This window comes from Globicephala melas, chromosome 1 (assembly GCF_963455315.2).
Source record: "Globicephala melas chromosome 1, mGloMel1.2, whole genome shotgun sequence".
Classification (NCBI taxonomy): domain Eukaryota; kingdom Metazoa; phylum Chordata; class Mammalia; order Artiodactyla; family Delphinidae; genus Globicephala; species Globicephala melas.
This window is the reverse complement of record NC_083314.1, coordinates 114217910-114236907: the sequence shown is the minus strand read 5'-3', so window position 1 is coordinate 114236907 and position 18998 is coordinate 114217910. Positions and strand designations below refer to the sequence as shown.

The following is an 18998-nucleotide window of genomic DNA, read 5'->3' as shown; positions in this document are numbered from 1 at the left end:
CAGGGATGTGAACATCCCCTAAACCACCTTAGAAAAGGGCAGGTTCAGAAAGAATTGCCAAGGGTAGCATGTCTCAGTTGATGTGAGAGCTTAATTTCTTGGCTGTTATGGATGTAATATTTGTGTCCCCCCAAAATTCACGTTAAAGTTAAAGCCCTAACTCCCAGTGTGATGGTGTTTGGGGCCTTTGGGAGATAGATGAGGTCATGAGGCTGGAACCCTCACGATGGGATTAGTGCCCTGAAAAGAAGTGACCAGAGAGCTTCTCTTTCCCTCTGTGCCATGTGAGGATATAGCACAAGGGCAGCCATCTGCATGGTAGGAAGAGGGCCCTACCAAGAGCCACATGTTGGCACTGTGATCTTGGACTTCCAGCCTCCAGACTGTGAGTAATAAATTTCTGTTGTTTAAGCCACCTAATCCATGGTGTCTTGTTATAGCAGCCTAAGCTGACTAAGACACTAACACTGACATCGGACATGTCCACCATCCCATGTGCCAACTTTCAGGAGAGTGTCTGTCTTCTTGGTATGATCTCACAGTACATTACTGGATATTCTCTTGTTGTAGCAACCAGACTCAGAGATGGATTTCTAGCAGCATGCTCCCTTGGAAGATGTCAGGCCATTGAGCGAGGTTTGTCCAAAGTGCAGGAGTGTCCCATGTTCCTGTGGTATGGAGGGGCAGCTGAATTAACTGGGGGATCTTTGTATAACCTCCTTTTGTCTATGCAGGCACACTGACACCTAACAATTATCTCCATTAAGTTTCCCACTAGTGCAATTATCTCCATCAGGTTTTCTTCTGGCCAACCTCTTTTGAGCCTCTGTGTGAGCCACAGGTGCAAACCAAAAGACTTATCAGGAGGGAAGACCCAGGGGCTTCCCTGGTGGCGTAGTGGTTAAGAATCTGCCTGCCAATGCAGGGGACATGGGTTTGAGCCCTGGTCCAGGAAGATCCCACATGCTGCAGAACAACTAAGCCCGTGAGCCACAGCTACTGAGCCTGCACTCTAGAGCCCACATGCCACAACTACTGAGCCCATGCACCACAAGTACTGAAGCCCACACACCCAGAGCCCATGCTTCTCAACAAGAGAAGCCACTGCAATGAGAAGTCCATGCACCGCAATGAAGAGTAGCCCCCACTCACCACAACTAGAGAAAGACCCTAACTGCAGGTCGCAAAGACAGTGTGCCCGTTGTAGGGTAGTCACTTCATTTCTTCACTATCTGACTCATTCACTCAGAATGTATGTGAAGAAGATGGACATGGAGAGGGGCCATTCAGTGAAGGTCACTTAATTCATATTGTTCAGATCCTCAAACTCACAAGTGAGCGACATCAGTGCATCTGTTTCTAGAACAATATGAATCACTGAGAATTTTTTTCTCAGAGTATCATGACAAAATAATATGCAACTCATGGTGACAAATTAATTTTACTCCATATCGCCTCACTTCCCCTAAACCACATGAATAAGAACAGTATTTTACTCTGAAATGTCCAACTGGTTGTTTAAGCTGTTTGCCTGAAATTCCAAGACTGACATTTCTTTTCAGATGGCTTATTGCTAACTTTTGATACGTTTCTGAGGCCACTGACTTAGTAACTATAAATAAAATATTTTATTGTTACAAATTGCCAAGTAACACTAACCTCCTCAAATGGAGTAGTAAAGTGGGAAGGCCAGTCAGAGTAACCACGAGCATGGTCCTAAGTTATAGTTGGATGGACTTCAACTGTAGTGACTCTAGATGGATAGTTCTAATTAGACCCGGGACAAATCCAGGTTTGCAGAGGTTGGGGGAGAGAGGGAGATTAAAATCATACAATTTTAAGAGCCTTCCTTTGGAATAAAAGTACAAAATCATGATACAAAATTGCTAAGGCAAAAATTAAGCTTCATTAACTTCATGGTAAATCCAGCTCTGGGACTTCCTTGGTGGCGCAGTGGTTAAGAATCTGCCTGCCAATGCAGGGGACACAGGTTCAAGCCCTGGTCTGGGAAGATCCCACGTGCCATGGAGCAACTAAGCCCGTGTGCCACAACTACTGAGCCTGTGCTCTAGAGCCCTCGAGCCACAACTACTGAGCTCATGTGCCACAGCTACAGCTACTGAAGCCTGCGCGCCTAGAGCCCATGTTCCGCAACAAGAGAAGCCACCTTGACAATGAGAAGCCTGCTCGCCGCAACTAGAGAAAGCCTGCGCACAGCAAGGAAGACCCAATGCAGCCAAAAATAAATAAATAAACAAACACACAAATAAATAAATAAATCCAGCTCTGAATTAGACCAGTTAAAATCCCACAAATTGACCATAACTTTTATTACCTTTTCAGCATATTATAATACCAAGTACTGGAAATATATGAGGTGATTTGACACCTGATATTTCTTAACAGTCTGAAATGCTTAAAAGATTTTGTGGCATAATGAATAGGGGAAGTGGCAACTTAGACTCTGCTGATGTGTCCTTTTAGCCCACAAAAATTTAGAAAAGAGTTAAAAAACAAATGGGTAATGCTAGCAATAAGAAAACAGCAAAGAGAATGGAAGCAAAACTGATAAGGAAAGAACATTTTGAATTTTTTGATTGAAATAGAATAGATTTCTATAGACCAAACCCCCAAATTGTTGTTTAAATCATTCATGTGAAATGAGAAGTTATAATACATTATAAGATAGCCAGGTATGTGGTGCTTCTTTGGCTTATTCACTTGTTCATTTGTTTCCATAGCTGTTACAGCTTTTTCTAACACTTATGAAAATAAATATAAAACTATTAAAGTTGGAACTTCCCTGGTAGCACAGTGGTTAGGAGTCCACCCGCCAATTCAGGGGACACGGGTTCAAGCCCTGGTCCGGGAAGATCCCACATGCGGTGGAGCAACTAAGCCTGTGTGCCACAACTACTGAGCTCTGCGCTCTAGAGCCTGCAAGCCACAACTACTGAGCCCATGCACCTAGAGGCTGTGCTGCACAATAAGAGAAGCCACTGCAGTGAGAAGCCTGCGCACCGCAACGAAGAGTAGTAGCCCCTGCTCGCCGCAACTAGAGAAAAGCCCGTGCTCACCAACAAAGACCCAATGCAGCCAAAAATAAAATAAACGAAACTATTAAAGTAAAATAATGATCATTATTACAAGTATTATTTTACTTTAATAAGGCCACCTGAAACTATTGTAGGTATGAGAATTGTTTGAAGGAAGCACGGAAGATTCTGGGCAGAAGGGGGATTAGATACAAAGGCATGGGGGCATGAAAAAACATGATTTATCTTGAGAACTCCCAGTACCTTGGCATAAGAGGTGTGGAGCAGGGAATGCCTAAGGATAAGACTGAAAGATAAACAGGGGTCCGGATAACAGATAGTCTGTTTGGGTGAGAGGGACTAGGAAACCACTGAAGGATATTGAGTGGGGAGTGCCAGGGTGAGATTTGTGTTTCTGAACGATCAGTCTCGTGACAATGTGGAGAGTGGCTTGGAAGACAAGGAGACAGAAGGCAGGAAAACTGATATAATCATTCCATTGGGGATGGAAAGGAAGAGATGGATTAGAAAGACCATCTGGGGAAGAAGGTCAAGAGAATTTAGTGGATCATTGGCAATGGAGGGTGAAGATTTGTCCTGTCTCAGTTCTCTACCTTAGCCCCAGGACTGAGCTCACTGCTCAGTGTGGGAGAGGGAGGAGGCTTGGGTGATGACTGCTAGATGTCTGGATTTGTTAGTTGCAAAGAAGTGTCATTAACCAGGATTTTAGTGAGAGGTCAGTTTTGTTTTGGTTTGTTTTTAAATTTATTTATTTATTTATTTATTTATGGCTGTGTTGGGTCTTCGTTTCTGTGCGAGGGCTTTCTCTAGTTGTGGCAAGCAGGGGCCACTCTTCATTGTGGTGCGCGGGCCTCTAACTGTCGCAGCCTCTTGTTGTGGAGCACAGGCTGCAGACGCTCAGGCTCAGTAGTTGTGGCTCACAGGCCTAGTTGCTCCGCGGCATGTGGGATCCTCCCAGACCAGGGCTCGAACCTGTGTCCCCTGCACTAGCAGGCAGATTCTCAAACACTGTGCCACCAGGGAAGCCCCGAGAGGTCAGTTTTAAGAGAGATGGAATGAGTACAGTTTGGGGCACGTTCAGTTTGAGAGCATGTAGGCATCTAGTGGCTATATCTAGAAGACAGCCCATGGGAAGGGCGAGGCCTAGAAAGAGAGACATGAGAGTCATCAGCAGTCATAGGAAGGGGTGAGGATGAGACAGGCATTTAAAAGGGGAAAAGAAAAAGGCCAAGGACAGCACCCTAGGGAGCACCCAGGTTTCAATTGTTAGGAGAAGAAAGGGAACTGGCAAAAGCATCTGAGAAATACTCAGTGTGAAAGGTTGTCTAGAAACCAATGACAGGAAGAGTTTCAAAAAAAGTGAAATGATCAACAAGGTCAAATACCTCAAAAAGGTGAAGCCCAATGGGGTCTGCCAATGACAGTGGAGTTTCACTGGAGCTGGGAGTGGACTGGAAGGTGGAGGACTCTTTCCTCCAAGTTGAGGAGTGAGTGGGAGGCAAGTGGAGGGAGCTCCAGCAGTAGGAGGGTCGTGAAGACGTGAGAGCTCTTTTCTAAGAGAGGAGATGCTCAAACTTATTTACATGCAGGAAAGTAGCCAGAAGAATTGGACAAGTTAAAATTGAATGAAATTGAGAACAGTTCAATGAAGCAAAATCCCTGAGGACAAGGAAAGGGATGAGATCAAAAGAGTGTGGAGGGGCAAGGACATGGAGAAATTTGAACCCTCATACATTGCTGGTAGGGATAGAAAATAGTGTGGCCGCTATAGAAAACTGTTTGGCAGTTCTTCAAAAGGTTAAGCATAAAATTACCATATGACCCAGCAATTCCCCACAAAAGAATTGAAAAGAGGGACTCAAACAGATACTTGTACACAAATGTTCATTGTAGCATTATTCACAATAACCAAAAGGTGGAAACAACCCAAGTATCCACGAACAGATGAATGGATAAATAAAATGTGGTACCTAATATGCAATGGAATGTTATTCAGCCATAAGAAGGAATGAAGTTCTGATACAAGCTACAAGATAGATGAACCTTGAAAATATTATGCTCAGTGAAATGAGCCAGTCAAATATTATATGATTCCATTTATATGAGATATCTAAAATAGGCAAATTCATAGAGACACAAAGCAGATTAGAGGTTATAAAGGGCTAGTGGAGAGGAGGGAGTTATTGCTTCATGGGGTTTCTGTTTGGTGATGGAAGAGTTTAAAAAACAGTGGCAATAATGGTACAACATTGTGAATATCACTAATGCCACTGAATTGTACACTTACAAATAGTTAAAATGGCCTATTTTATGTTATATATATTTTACTGCAATAAAATGTAATGTCAGGTAATATACATGAAGATTCAATTTGGTCAATATAAAAAAATATATTGGGAATTAGTTCTGAGCAAGACAGGGACCTCTTCCTCTGTCCTTCCTGTGCTCTGGGAGCATAGGTAAGGATGTGTGCAGATACAGCTGAGATGGCCCTTGTCCTAAGGGACATTCAGGGAGTTCCTGACAGTTTCTATATTCTTTGCTAACCAAGAGGCAAGCTCCTCTGCTTGGAGTGGACAGGATGGGTAGAAGTTTACTAAGGAACTAGAGGAGAGCAGTGAAGGTTAAGAATGGCCACCTAGGGGGATGGGAGAGAGAACTGAGCAACAGTAAATAAAAGAACTGTTGATATATTCTCCTGACCCAGCCGAGACTGGTACACTGCACATGTTTAGTGTTCATCTTCTTGGTTTCTTGATTTTTTTCTCCCACTTCACCAGGTATAGGAATCAGAGAAGCTGGATTGATTGCTAGACTGCTCCTGGTTGGAGTGTTTATGGCATGGGCACAGTAGAGGGCTAATAGCCTAAGAGGGTGATTCGAGAGGGCATGTAAAAGAATGGTTCCAAGGGCCAACCAGTGGGTGCAGATTTGATACAAAAGAGGAGTCTGCAGGGGACTCATTACCCTGGAGAAAGAGGAGTTGAAATGAAAAAGTGGGTATAATGGGAGGGAGGAGTGAGAGATAGACTAGGATATTGGACTTCCAGCGTGGCAGAGGTGGGACTTTTCTGGTTGATGACATTATAAAATTAGGTTCTAATAAGGAAGGTGAAGTTGTAGAAATGGTTGGTGTATTAGAGTAGACATCAACTGCTGTCACAAGTAGATGAAAATAGATATAATGGCTTAACTATAGTAGAAGTTGCTTAATATAAATAGTCCAAGGTTGTTGGTGGAGGTGTTCTGCTCCACTGTAATTCAAGGTCCCAGGCTGATGGGAGATCTGTCATCTTCAGCTGTATGCTTTCAAGATCACTTGGGCACTGACATCCAGTTGGTGTAAGGATAAAGTGCAAGAAGGAGCACACATGGTGGTTTTATGGGCCAGGCTGGAGAGAGGTGCACGTCATCCCTTCACATGTCGTTGGCCACTATGTGGTCACATGGCCACACCGAATTGCAAGGAAGTCTGGGAAATGTGTAGTTGTGTGTCCTGGAAAAAGAGCAGCCTTGCTACACTTGAGCTTTAAAGCCATTCTTTAAAGCATTGGCTGATGTGACACTGCTACTTAGTTCTATCTTTAAGTCCAGAGATAAATTTCAAAAAGACTAACCTTAAGAGATCAATTGAAGTGAAGAAGCCTTATCTGACCATACATGGGAAGCCTTCACTTCTAATTCTATTCCTTCAATCTATTATTTCTTTCTTATCTAGGCAGAATTCTCTGTAACCTAGTTTCCTCATTTGATGACATGAGTTTCAGTCTCTTTCCTTCATCAGAAATGTGTGCGTGATTTTTTTGGAATAGAGCCCCTTTATCACCCATTTCGTGCCCGCAGCAGATATCCACAGGGAGATACCCATTACATTACTGAAGGCATGAGCCTGCATAATGAGCAGAAATGGATTTTGTGTCTGATATAAATGCAAGACCCATGTTGCTTCCAATTGTTACTTTAACAAATGAGGTAAAGACTTCTTTTTGAGCCCCACAGATAGTTTCTGTCCTCCAAGATGTATATTATCCACCCCAAATTTTCCACCAATAGGATTGCAAGGCAAGCACAGCATCAGCTGATAGTCATTGGATGATAGTGTTGAGCTCATAGTCACTCCACCCACAATGAGCTGCAGAGGTCAGGGAAGGGGTGGGGACATTGTAGAGGATACCAGCCCCAAATAGGAATTTCTCCCCCAGAAGAGCCTTTGTCCCAAGAATCATGTGATATGATTCAAAAGGTCTTGCTGTAGACTTGAGTAGTCTGCCATCTTCCTTTCCAAAGTTACCTGGAACGTCTTCAGAAAATAAACTCTGTGTCTTGGTGAGGAAAAGTCCTTTCAAGAAACATGGTGAATTACTACAAAGTACTGGGGATGCCACAAAATGCTTCCTCCTCTGATATTAAGAAGGCTTATCACCAGTTAGCTCTTGGGGTCCACGCAGACAAGAACCCAGAAAACCGGGAGGCAGCTAAGGAGAAGTTCAATCAAGTAGCAGAGGCCTATGCCGTCTTGTCTGATGCCGAGAAACACAACAACTATGACAAGTCCAGAAGGAATTGCATCAAAAGGGAAAACAGGAGATGGCAGGGACAAGGATGATTTGAAGGAGGAACTGTGGTTTGAGAGGCCACACTGTGGCTTTCAAATTGTCTTTGAAGATAAAGAGCCCTTCTCAGGAGACTGTTTTCCCAGTGGCTGTGTGGGTAGGACCAGGAGGTTCCACTCCTCCTTTTTTTATGTGACCCCCATACTGGACACAGGATTTTCCACTTTCGTATCCCTGGGCTCTGGACCAAATTCCCCTTCCTCTGTGACATTTATACCTTTTATAAGCAGTGGAATGGGAAACTTCAAACTGGTCACCACTTGTAGCCAGATAGTGAATGGCAAGGAAGTTGTTATAAAGAAAGTTCTAGAATATGTGAGGCAGAAGACTGAAGTGGGAAAAGAACGCCTGTTTCATCAGATTCCTCCATGTCACTGGTAAGGAGTTGCTGCCGTGTTCTTCCACGGGGAGACTTTGCTGTGAGGCTGGTAAGTCTGATGCTTATCAAAGACAGAATTGGAATCTGAGAGTGTGTTGAACTGGAATGGACAGGGTTCAGCTTAATACAAATTTCTCATTTCACAGAGGGAGGGAATAAGGGCCAGATGCTCCATAGGAACTAGGAAGCAGCAGAGTTTGGCTTCCAGCCCAAGTCTTCTGATTCTAAATTGAGCCTTCTTTTCTCCTGTACTCTATCTGGGACAGTAGAGACCACCACAGATATGGCCTTCTGAGACATTTGCAGGGCCCTACCATTATAAATCCCACTGACTCCTCTTCCTTTTTTTTCCCCGCCCTACCTTGTTATTATCCATTGCCTCTTTCTTGATGGCCCTTTTTCTCTTCCTAGCCTCTTTCTCTTTGCTTCTTCTCTCCCCACCTCTTCTTTTTCCCCATTTCCAATGGACCATATCATAGTTAAGCTTAATTGAAAGAGTCACCTGTTGTATAAAGTTGTCAGAGAAAGAGTGAAAAGTAAATGGGTTAAGATTTTTAAATATACTTTTAAAAATAGCTAGGATTTATCGACTGCTCAGTAGAAGTAAGGAATTCTACTTCATGTATTATCTCAATGATCTTTTCAGCAGTGAGATACAGTAGCTACTTCCCCCCCCACCCCCATATAGATAAGGAAATGAGGTGTAGAGAGATTAAGTAACTTGCCCCAGGCCCCGCCTAATAAGCAATAACATAGTGTCTTACTCTGAAATACATGCTTATCTCCTGAGCTATAACATCTACGAATTCTACTCATTTATTTTTAGATCTAGGGTCTTGGCCTCATTGGAAATTTACACCTGTCATCTCTAAACCTTACTTCCATGCATGAGTACTTGCGGGAACTTAAGTAGGCAAGCATTTTGAGTATTATTGCCCAGCAGACACTTGGTTATTCGAACATGAAGACAGAAGACAGAAGCAATGTAAAAAGTTTCACTGAAACTAACAAACAATTATCCCTTAACACAGAAATGTAAACAAAATCCCAAGATGTGAATTATATTTTTGTTTTGAATTGTTAATGCAAAATCATGGGATTTTTTTCATTTGTTTGTTTAACTGGATCCGGTCACACTCCAACTCCTTCATTTATACACAGACTAGCCTCCAGAGGAGTGGTTCCTTGTGGAAAGTTACTGATGGAGTCTGTGTTAGAACCTCTGTCTCCCGATTTCCAGTCTCACGCGCATCCTAGTATACCATGCTGACTGGCAAAAGTTGGATTTCATTTGCCTTGCAAGCTTTTCTAGAAATAACATAACAAATGATTAACTTTCTTAATCAAGGAACTTTCCTATGTTTGTGATTTTTATGAGACACATTTTTATGTAGTCTTTGAACTTTTTTAATCTCAGTGAATTTTCTGAACTTGAACAAGAATATACCTGCATCCGTCTGGCAAAGGGTAGCTTTCAGGCAGGGGACATACTTCCAGAAAAGAAACAGAAGATGGATTTGGAATTGGAACACATCCCAGTTCTTTCAAAGCCTACACATTTCCACTTAGTAGTCATTGAGAACGTCCTATATGTCAGACACGGTGCTAGGTGCGGGATATGAATTCATCATTTTTAACCTCCAAAATTCTTCAGGGGGTTATTTCCATTTTACAAATTTGGAAACTGAGGCTCAGGGAAGTTACGTCCCTTACCCAGAGCCACACAATAAGTTGTGGAGACAGGGTTCAGACTGCAGTTTGTTTGACCTGGAAGCTCCCATTTCCATTATGCCATCTCCACTCCCATTCATCTGAGCTGCCATAGTCATGGTTTCAGAGGAGAGTTTTGTTGTATATATGAATTATATTCACTTCAAAAATTTTTAAATGAGGAATTCCAGATGGAGCTTTCTTTTACCAACCCTCATCTGAGGTGAACGGCAGTGTAGCTACCAAACAAAGGAAAATCAAATTGGAGCATGAAACATGATTTTCCATTTTGTCTTAAATAAAATCCAAATTTCAGCATTTTTCACAGACGTACTTGGCTTTTGACAGAAATGCTGAGTTGTAGAAGGACTTTTTGCCAACAAAGATGTAAAAAAAATTCATTTGCAGTTAGTCAAGGAAGTTTTCTTGTATAGAAATGAAAGCAGTGGCATCTCCTCCTGGCCCCCGTTTAAAATATGTGGTAAGTTAAATATGAGCAAACAACAGCAAAGGAAAGATGGAGAGCAGGAAGGGCTTTGCTGTTTTTGGAAGCAGCTCGAGTGAATCACTATTCATCTCAGTGTGTAAGATAGAGCATGAGCTTTGATGTAACCTGCGATTCAGATTCCTGTGACCTCACAATGCCTTCAGAGCTGCTGCAGTGGTTTCCAGGTGTCAGGGCTCCTCTCCAACTCTCATACTTGCAGGTTTTACTGATGGACAGTCTTCGGGATTACTAGCTGCCTAAATAGAACAAGATACTTTAGGATTGAAAAGTCAATTCCTTTGTCCTTAAATAATTGTAAAATGAGGGCTGCAGTCTGTCCCGGAATACTGACGTGTGATTGTGTAACACAAAGCTCAGGGAGCACTTGCAAGGGTGGTATCTCATGAAATCCTGTCAAAACCCAATATCCCATATTATCAACCGAGGAGACAGAGGAGGAAGGGACTTGCCTAAGGTCACAAAGTGGGTGTTTCTTCAGCCCCTAGCCCGGTGCTGTACCTCCCACATACTCAGACATTCAGAGCACATCTTCCTCACAGCCTGGCAAAATACATGAGAGACTCTGGAGGAATGGCCCTCTTGGGGACAGTGTAGGAGGGAGTCACAGTTTTATGTAGCTGCAGTTGCACACAGTGCCTCCTTGTCTGTCCATCAGTGGGGAGGTGGGTAAAATCATGAACAGCTGTGTCGAGGCTTACTGAGCATGTGCAGCTGGTCCATCTCTTGAACCCAGGTTTCCTAAGAACCAGCTCAGATTCTCCTCACAACAAACAATAACAAAAAGAAGGTGGTATTCGGCATTCTTCTCAGTGCATCCTTTCCAAAGGTTTTCAAACTGTAGACTTTCTATATTTGGGGTCCTTATCCCTTTCACGAGAAGCCTATTTTTATTTCATTCCAAAGGTTTGTAGTCTCCAGGGTACCTGGAGTGAAGTCCACCTGGTTGGGGACTTGAGAGGAGTGGGGAGTGGACTGCGAGGAGAATAGGGGAGGGAATCTGTGGTGGGCACAGCTCTGCCCCTCGCTACCTTCTTTGGAATCTTGAGGCTCCACTGAGAGGAAGTGGGGTAGCATGAGACTTGATATTCAGGTTGAGGCAGAATGGTTCTCCTTTTAAAGGACAGGAAAGAAGTTCACAGAGAGTAAGTCATTTTTCCAGTGTCCATTGTTAAGATTGAAAAAGTTTCAGAAAACCCAAGGCTCTGGTTCCCATTGGTCCATCGAGACAACACATATTTACTTCTAAGTGTCAAGAGAAACAGAAGTGAGTTATGAAAAGAACATCGGCTTTGGCCATAGGCAGATGGGAGTTCAAATTCTGTGCCACCCTTTCCTAACTTCTCAGGCAGGCTAACTTCTTGCCTTGATCCTTGGTTTGCCTATAAAATTAAGATAGCAATCCCTGCCTGTCCTAATTTATAGGGTTTGTTTTGGAATTAGACAAAAATTCTGCGTAAACTTCAACAGATTTTACAAGTGGAAAGTGTCATTATTCCTTTCAGAAGCAGCATCTTTGATCGTTCAGGGTACATACTCCAAGCTTGCTGTCAGTTTCTTAAGATGTGACATTTGTGATGTGATCTTGAAAACAAGATCAGCTATAGATTATATTTAACTCCAAAATAAATGTAAAAGGTGGAAGATAAAAGTAGAAGATTCCATTTTTGGCACTATTAAAAAAATAATGTTTTTAGCGTGGAGACAAGCAATACGACTTCTTCCTTTGACCTTGCTTTTTTTCTTCATTATCCTTGAGCTTTACCCTCTGCTTCCATTATAGGAAATTGATGGAAAATCCCTGCTACTGATGACAAGAAATGATGTGTTGACAGGACTTCAGTTAAAATTGGGGCCTGCTCTGAAAATCTATGAGTATCACGTAAAACCTCTGCAGACAAAGCATTTAAAGAACAACTCTTCATAGTATAGTCAAATTGGGGTCTTGGACCTCAAAAAATACATAATGACATAATTTAGTTTCATGTGATGAAACTTTGTAAACAGAATACATACATGTGTATATGTAAAGAATCTCAATCAAATGAAACGTTATCCTATTGGATAGACTAGGCAATCCATCGGCTGACCTGAACTCAGCCAGGAGGAGCGAGGACATGTGGACAGGATGGTTTACCTTGTGGAGTTTGTCAAATAGAATGATCTTTGATGAGATTAGACAGCCCTCCCCACAAAGAGGATTTTCTTCATAGTTTGCTTTCCCAAATTCCTGAAAAAAGAATCGAATGGTATGAGCATCTTTCAGTTACAGATGTGGGAAGATCAAAAGCAAGAACTTGGGGAGGGGGAGAAAGAGAAAGGGATTGTGCCTCCCTTGAATTCCTCTGCTCCTTAGAGCTTGTGTTATTTGGATGGAATTGCCGACACCCTTTTTTGTAGAGGGTCCTCCACTTGACCTTATTAAGGTTTCACTGGGATGTGCTGCGCTGTTTGAAACGGACATGCATCATGGCCCCTTCAGGAGCAGACTGTAGCTCTGAAAAGAGAAATTCTGTTGTATTTTGGGGACATCCATCCATCTTCAGCTAGCTTTCATGGGGGTAATGGTATTTTCTGCATAGATCTGCTTTAAAATTGGTTCTTTGTTTCTGAAGAAAGCATTTTTTTTTTCACTTTATGGTTTGTATTTATAATAATTTGTTTCTGAAGAAATTTGCCAAGAGTTATAGATTGAAAAGCCTTGTTACTAGTACAGAATATTTTTATATATATATTCCTTCATGATGGTGTAATATTTTTTTAATTGCTCTGATGCTTTGTTTGATTTCCAATTTGAGTACTTGTTTTTAAGAACTTGAAAAAGTGGGCTTGCTACATCTCTGTTCAAAGAGACATTTGTTCAATCTCTGTGTGTCAATGCCTTGTTGAATTGGTGCTTTGTGGTCACAATAAAGCATTGCTTCAGTTTATTCCCAGTGTATTTATTTTTGATCTTTTCAGTTTGGTTGCCTCTTTGGTTGGGCTTAAGGATTAAGGTAACTCCTTGAAACCATGGAGAGAAAGTTAAGCCTTCTTTAAAAAATAAACGTTAGATATTGAAAACATATAGATCTATATGTAGATTTATCTTCTTTATGAACTGAATTGTCTATTAGGCCTTATTCCTTACCCCCATCCAACAACCAAGTTTAGGTGTCATTTTAGCCAGTTTTTTTTTTTTTTTTTTTTTTTTGCTGTAGGCCAGTGGGGGAAGGGGTGTTGTGGGGTTTTTTTGAAATTCTGATGAAAGCTTTGGACCCTCCCTCCAGATGAAAGCTCATATTCCCACATACAAAACTTTGCAGAGTTGATGGACTCCCCAGAGTTCCCTCTTTCCCCTCCTCAAGTTAATAGTCCTTATTTTAGAGAGTGTTATAATTCAGTCCCCTGTGGAGATATTTTCTCTAAAGAAAAGAAAGTCTAAAAAGATGAGAGTGAAAAGAAACAGAGGAAATGGTATAGTGAGTGGGGTTCAGAAATGTATTCCAAATTAATTCACATTTTTCCCCAACTAGGGATTGATCCCAGTGAAAGTGAAAGTGCGGCGTCCTAACCACTGGACTGCCAGGAATGTCCGAGCCCTGCTTCTGTGCGTCTACCTGATTCCTTCTGTATTAGTTTGGAAAAGATTTGGCTGTGAATGATAAAAAAAAATTGCCTCCCTCACTACCCCACCAGGTAATGTAAACAAAACAGAAGCTTGCTTTTCTTTATGTAAATGTCCAGATAGAGGGGCTAAGGACGGTAAGGCCCTCCATGATGTTAGGGAAGTAAGTTCCTCCTATCTTTTTGCTCCATCATGCAGCTATTCATTCCCAGAATCATTTCACAGCCCAAGATGGCTGCTTCAGCTCTCACCATCACCACTTGAATTCCAACTAGTGGGGAGAAGAAAAGAGAAAAGGAACATACCTCCTTCCTTTAAGAACACTTCCAAGAAATTGTAGTAAGAAGTAGTATTACTTCCTCTTATATTTTGCTATCCAAAATTCAGTCACATTCCCATACCTAAGCTGCAAGAGAAGCTTGTTTCTTAGAGCCGGTGGGCCCAACTAAAATTCAAAACTCCCATTATTCTGTAGACAAAGGAAAAGGGGTATTAGGGGACAATTTCCTGTTAACACTGTCAGCCGGCTGTTGAACACTGGGGAAAATGACACTGAAAGTGTGTATTTTTCTCTATGTATCTTCTCTATGTATTGTATTTTTCTCTAGATTTGAACTTGGGCTCACATTCCCTTCAGTCTCTGGATATTTTTTATCACAGTTACCTTTCACAGCTGTTGGAAGCCTTGTTCACTACCCCCAACCTAACTCAACTAATCATTAGACCTGGACTACTCTATAAATGCTTGTCAGAAAAAAAAAAAAAAAAAAAAAGGACAGGAAAATATCTTAATTGAAAAGCAAACTGAAAAATAATCAAATCATTCCTCAGTCTCTGTTGACAGCTTTCAGGCAAAATTAGCAAATTAAAGATAGTCTGCCTTTCTTATACCCAGAATAAAGGCCTATGACAGGCAGGCCTGAGTGCCTTGGCAATATCTGAAGGTGCTTTCCTCCCTCCCTCCTTCCCCCACCCCATCCAGGGAAAAGCAGTGTGATCAAAATAGGCCATAGAGAGAGGCTGGAAGTACTTGAAATTCAGCAGGTAGGCAGCCTTTGTCTCCAGACAGCTGTAAAACCAGAGATGTCTGATTTCTTTTCAGATCACACTGGATTTCTATTAATGTGATCTGGGTCTGCAACAAACAGCAAAAACGCATGCTACATAAGGAAGCAATTCATAAGTATAAGTGGGAATGAGCTTGCCTTGAAGGCAATATATTTTATGTGAGAACTGTTTAATGATGAATTTGATTATTCTCAACCAGAGGCGCAGACAGGATATCGGAATCACGAGGGATTTTAAAAAGTAATTGCCACTCCACCTCCCCTCCCCACATTTGAACCTCAGATCCAGACTCTACAAAGGACATTTAATGAATTGATTTATAGGCAAGGTCACAAACCGGTTGCTTTTCAGTAGAATCTAAGCTGACGTGTTTTCCTTTGGCCAGTGCAGTATGTGTATGTTTTTACAACTACATCTGTGTTCTTCTAAGTGAGGCTGAAAGCTCCAATTTATTACAGTCTCTTTACTTCCCTAATATCTTGCAACCAGCAGCTGCGCCCTTTTACACTAACTGGACTCTGATCTAAAACAAGGAACACACACAAAGAGCCTCCTTAGAGTAAGTTAATTCAGGAAGTAGAAATTGCATGTAGATTTAGCTGAAAAGAAAACATGCTGGCATATTGCATTGGAATGTGCAGCAGGCTTAAGCATCATTTTTTGATACCTAGTGGATAGGATGACAATGAAAAAGAGACCAGTTGGTAGCAGTCTCTTCATTTTGTCCTCAACAAATATCCTATGTGAGCAGGAATTTGTCCCTCTGAGCTTAGCATCCACTGTCAGAGGCACACAGTGTCCTTCTATTGCATTAGTGAAATATATCTTTGAAGGTATTTAATTTGAAAGTCTAACGACCTAGAGTTGCCCAACCACTCCCATATTTAGAAGCCGAATGCAAAAAGTACTTGCTGATGGTGAACCATCTGTCTTTGACGGTCATTACAAATGGGATCTGCAGGGGTCAGGTCTGGGCAGAGAGCCATTGAGTGTCTTCTGTAATGATTTGCAAGATGAAGTTAAATGTTCAAATACCTGACTGCTATAGGACTGATGTGCCTCTTAGAAAAAAACTTGTTAATTCTGCTTCTAAACCAGGAACAGAATCTACAGGAAGGAGAGAGCATGCAATGGGTGCATTAATGAGCAGCTTGTTAGCTTCATGCTGTAGCTCTGTAGGCAATTAAGTATTTTGTGTACCATTTCTGGCCAGTACTGGCAGTTCTATACAGAGAGAAAGAGATTAAAATGATCACATCCAGGCTTATTTGGTGACTGTGGCTGCCGTGTCTTTGTGAACCTCAAGAAAATAGTGTCTAGTCTAACAGAGGGGCAGAATAATGGAGGACCCCGTGAGTAAAGCAAGAGCAGTTTTTGGCTACCCACAATAGGTAGCTAGGTTGATGTCTCTTTACCTTAGTTGGACCGGGTGTTCCTGTTTACAGTTGTCTTTAGGGAGAAATCACAAAAGCTGAGGATGCCAGGCAATCTCCAAATAAAAAATATGTCCTTCTTCCACAGAATAAGTAAAGTGGATTATACTCTATTTTTATATACTGGGAAATAGACAATTTGAAAATAAGACTATAAAATTTATCAGAATATAAATGTATTTTGAGGAAAACTCAGTAACACTCTTCAAACAACCAGCAGTTCCTGCCTTTAAGAATGAATGTTTGGGGCTTCAGAATGTTTGGTGGTGCAGTGGTTGAGAATCCGCCTGCCAATGCAGGGGACACGGGTTCGATCCCTGGTCTGGGAAGATCCCACATACCGCGGAGCGACTAAGCCCCGTGCACTACAACTACTGAGCCTGTGCTCTAGAGCCCGCGAGCCACAACTACTGAGCCCACGTGGCTAGAGCCCATGCTCTGCAACGAGAAGCCACCGCAATGAGAAGCCCACGCACTGCAAAGAAGAGTAGCCCTCACTCGCGGCAACTAGAGAAACCCTGCACGCAGCAATGAAGACCCAACACAGCCAAAAATAAATAAATAAATTTATTTTTAAAAAAAAAGAATGTTCGGGCAAGTATCCTCTCTGCTGTGCCAGAACCCAGTGACACCAGTTGAAAAGCACTGTGGTACAATGGTGGAAGCACTGGGGCTGCTCCAGAGAGTTCTGAGCATGAATCCAGCCCCATCATTGACTTGACATGGGAACTTGGGTAAGTTGTACGGCTCCTCTTAGCCTCAGGTACCTCACCTATTCTCTAGTGCAGATACAGAGAGCAAAGCAGCACTAGCCTGGCACTGTCCAATAAAAATATAAACATGAGCCACATACGCAATTTGAAGACTTCAGGTCTTCAAAATCCACTGTGTATTTTATACTTACAGTACATCTCAGGACAGACAGCCTCAGTGTATCAGTTAGGATTCGTTTCAGTTGACAACCCAAATAACAGTGACTTAGACAAGACAGAATTTCTCTACAGTATATATGAGGTCTCAAGGTAAGCAGATAAGAGTTGGTATGGCTACTCCATAATCGTTGGGTCCCAGTCTTCTAGAATTTTGCTCTACTATCCTCAACACATAGCTTCCTATGTGGTCCATGATGGCTGCTTAAGCTTCAGTATCACAATTGTATTCTAGCCAAGAAGGAGGTGGAGGAGAGAAAGATACCTATTATGAGAAGTTTCATACAGCATTTCCACTTGCACCTCTTTAACCAGAACTTAGTCAATTTGGCCATACCTAGCTGCTAGGAAGGCTGGGAAATCTAGTCTTTCTTTCAGGCAGCCAAGTATTCAGCTAAACAAGGACAGGAGGATGGATACTGGGGGGAAGCTAGCAATCCTTCCATAGTACCAATCTCATAAGGTTGATGGAGGATTGATTGAGAGTACATTGTACAGTCATTAGTATTACATGACGAGTGCTTTAAAGTGTGGTTTTATTACTATGATCTCACTCCATTTTAAACCCAGCCCAGTCCCAGAATTAACAAACACATGCTAAACTCCAATGTATTGTTCATCTGGTGCACCCTAAGATTACTGAAATATAAAACAATTACTTTCTTAGGTCCTTGGATATTGGGTGGTTCTAGATGCTTTATCTTCATAAAGGCACATAAAAGGAAAAAACTTGCATAATTTAAGCGCCATGAAAAATTGTTATGCTGAGTTAAGGAAAATGTGCTCAGCAAAATGTATATAAGCTTTTATTGGTCCCCAAAGACATAGGGAAGTTAGTTTGAGGCATTTGGTGCATTCTAAATACATCCTCTTCCTAATCCAAAATGAACATTCAATGACATTCAAAATGGTTTTGTGAGACAAAGGAAAGGGAGACCTCTGATACCTTTGTGATTTTAATGAAGACGTGTGGGTCAATAATAAACAGCAAAAAAAATTTTTTTAATAAAATTTTTAAAAATCTCAGTAGATCTGCATTAATTTGAGCCAATTAGGTTGACATCAGTTTGTCTAATTGTCTATTTGGGCTGATTTTATAATGAATTTTTAATGCTAACGTGACTTCTCCCAGCCACCAGAATGTCTGTAGGCTATTCATCAGCCTTCTGTATGGTGTGCATGTAGAATGCAGAATAAGTTAACATTGGCCTAATTCACACATAGTTAAAAGGGAAAACTGGAGATTTGAATCCACAGAAGAGGAAGGGAGCACTGGACCTAGGGGTCAGGAGACCTGGGTTCTAGTCCTGGATCCACTGCCGACTTATCTATATAAGACCTTGTACAAGCCTCTTAACCTCTCTTGCTTCAACTGCCTCCCATGTAAAATAAAAGGTTCAACTAGAAGTTTATTTCAGCATTCAACGTCTTTGATTTTCTAAGAATCCAATTATTTGATTTATATGTGTCACTGCTTCTCTCCACCATTCGATTAAAACTCACAGCATTGTCACATTTTACAATGTCATTTCCCCTTCATAAATGTTCTGTGGTTTCAGTCTGATTATGATTCTCTCTTGGCTGTGTAGTGGGCTGGAAACAGCTGCCTTTCTTGAGAATTGTCAAATTTGCTTATTGTACAACCCCGTAGCTTTCGCTTTAAACTACTCTCACTTTAAACCCATGGTGGAAGTATCT

General features: G+C 41.8%; 1 protein-coding gene and 1 pseudogene across 3 annotated transcripts in view; both read left to right on the top strand.

Moving 5' to 3' along the window:
* Window positions 1-13153, top strand: part of SAMD13 (sterile alpha motif domain containing 13) — a 48242-nt gene extending 35089 nt beyond the window's left edge. For all 3 annotated transcript variants that reach the window (XM_030866181.2, XM_030866182.2, XM_060303478.1), the window contains exon 4: window positions 12047-13153. In XM_030866181.2, coding sequence (XP_030722041.1) covers window positions 12047-12190 — 144 coding nt within the window. In that variant the 3' untranslated portion in view covers window positions 12191-13153. The remainder of the gene's footprint in view (window positions 1-12046) is intronic.
* LOC132597677 (dnaJ homolog subfamily B member 6-like) lies at window positions 7237-10129 on the top strand (annotated as a pseudogene).
* Window positions 13154-18998: the final 5845 nt, after the last annotated feature.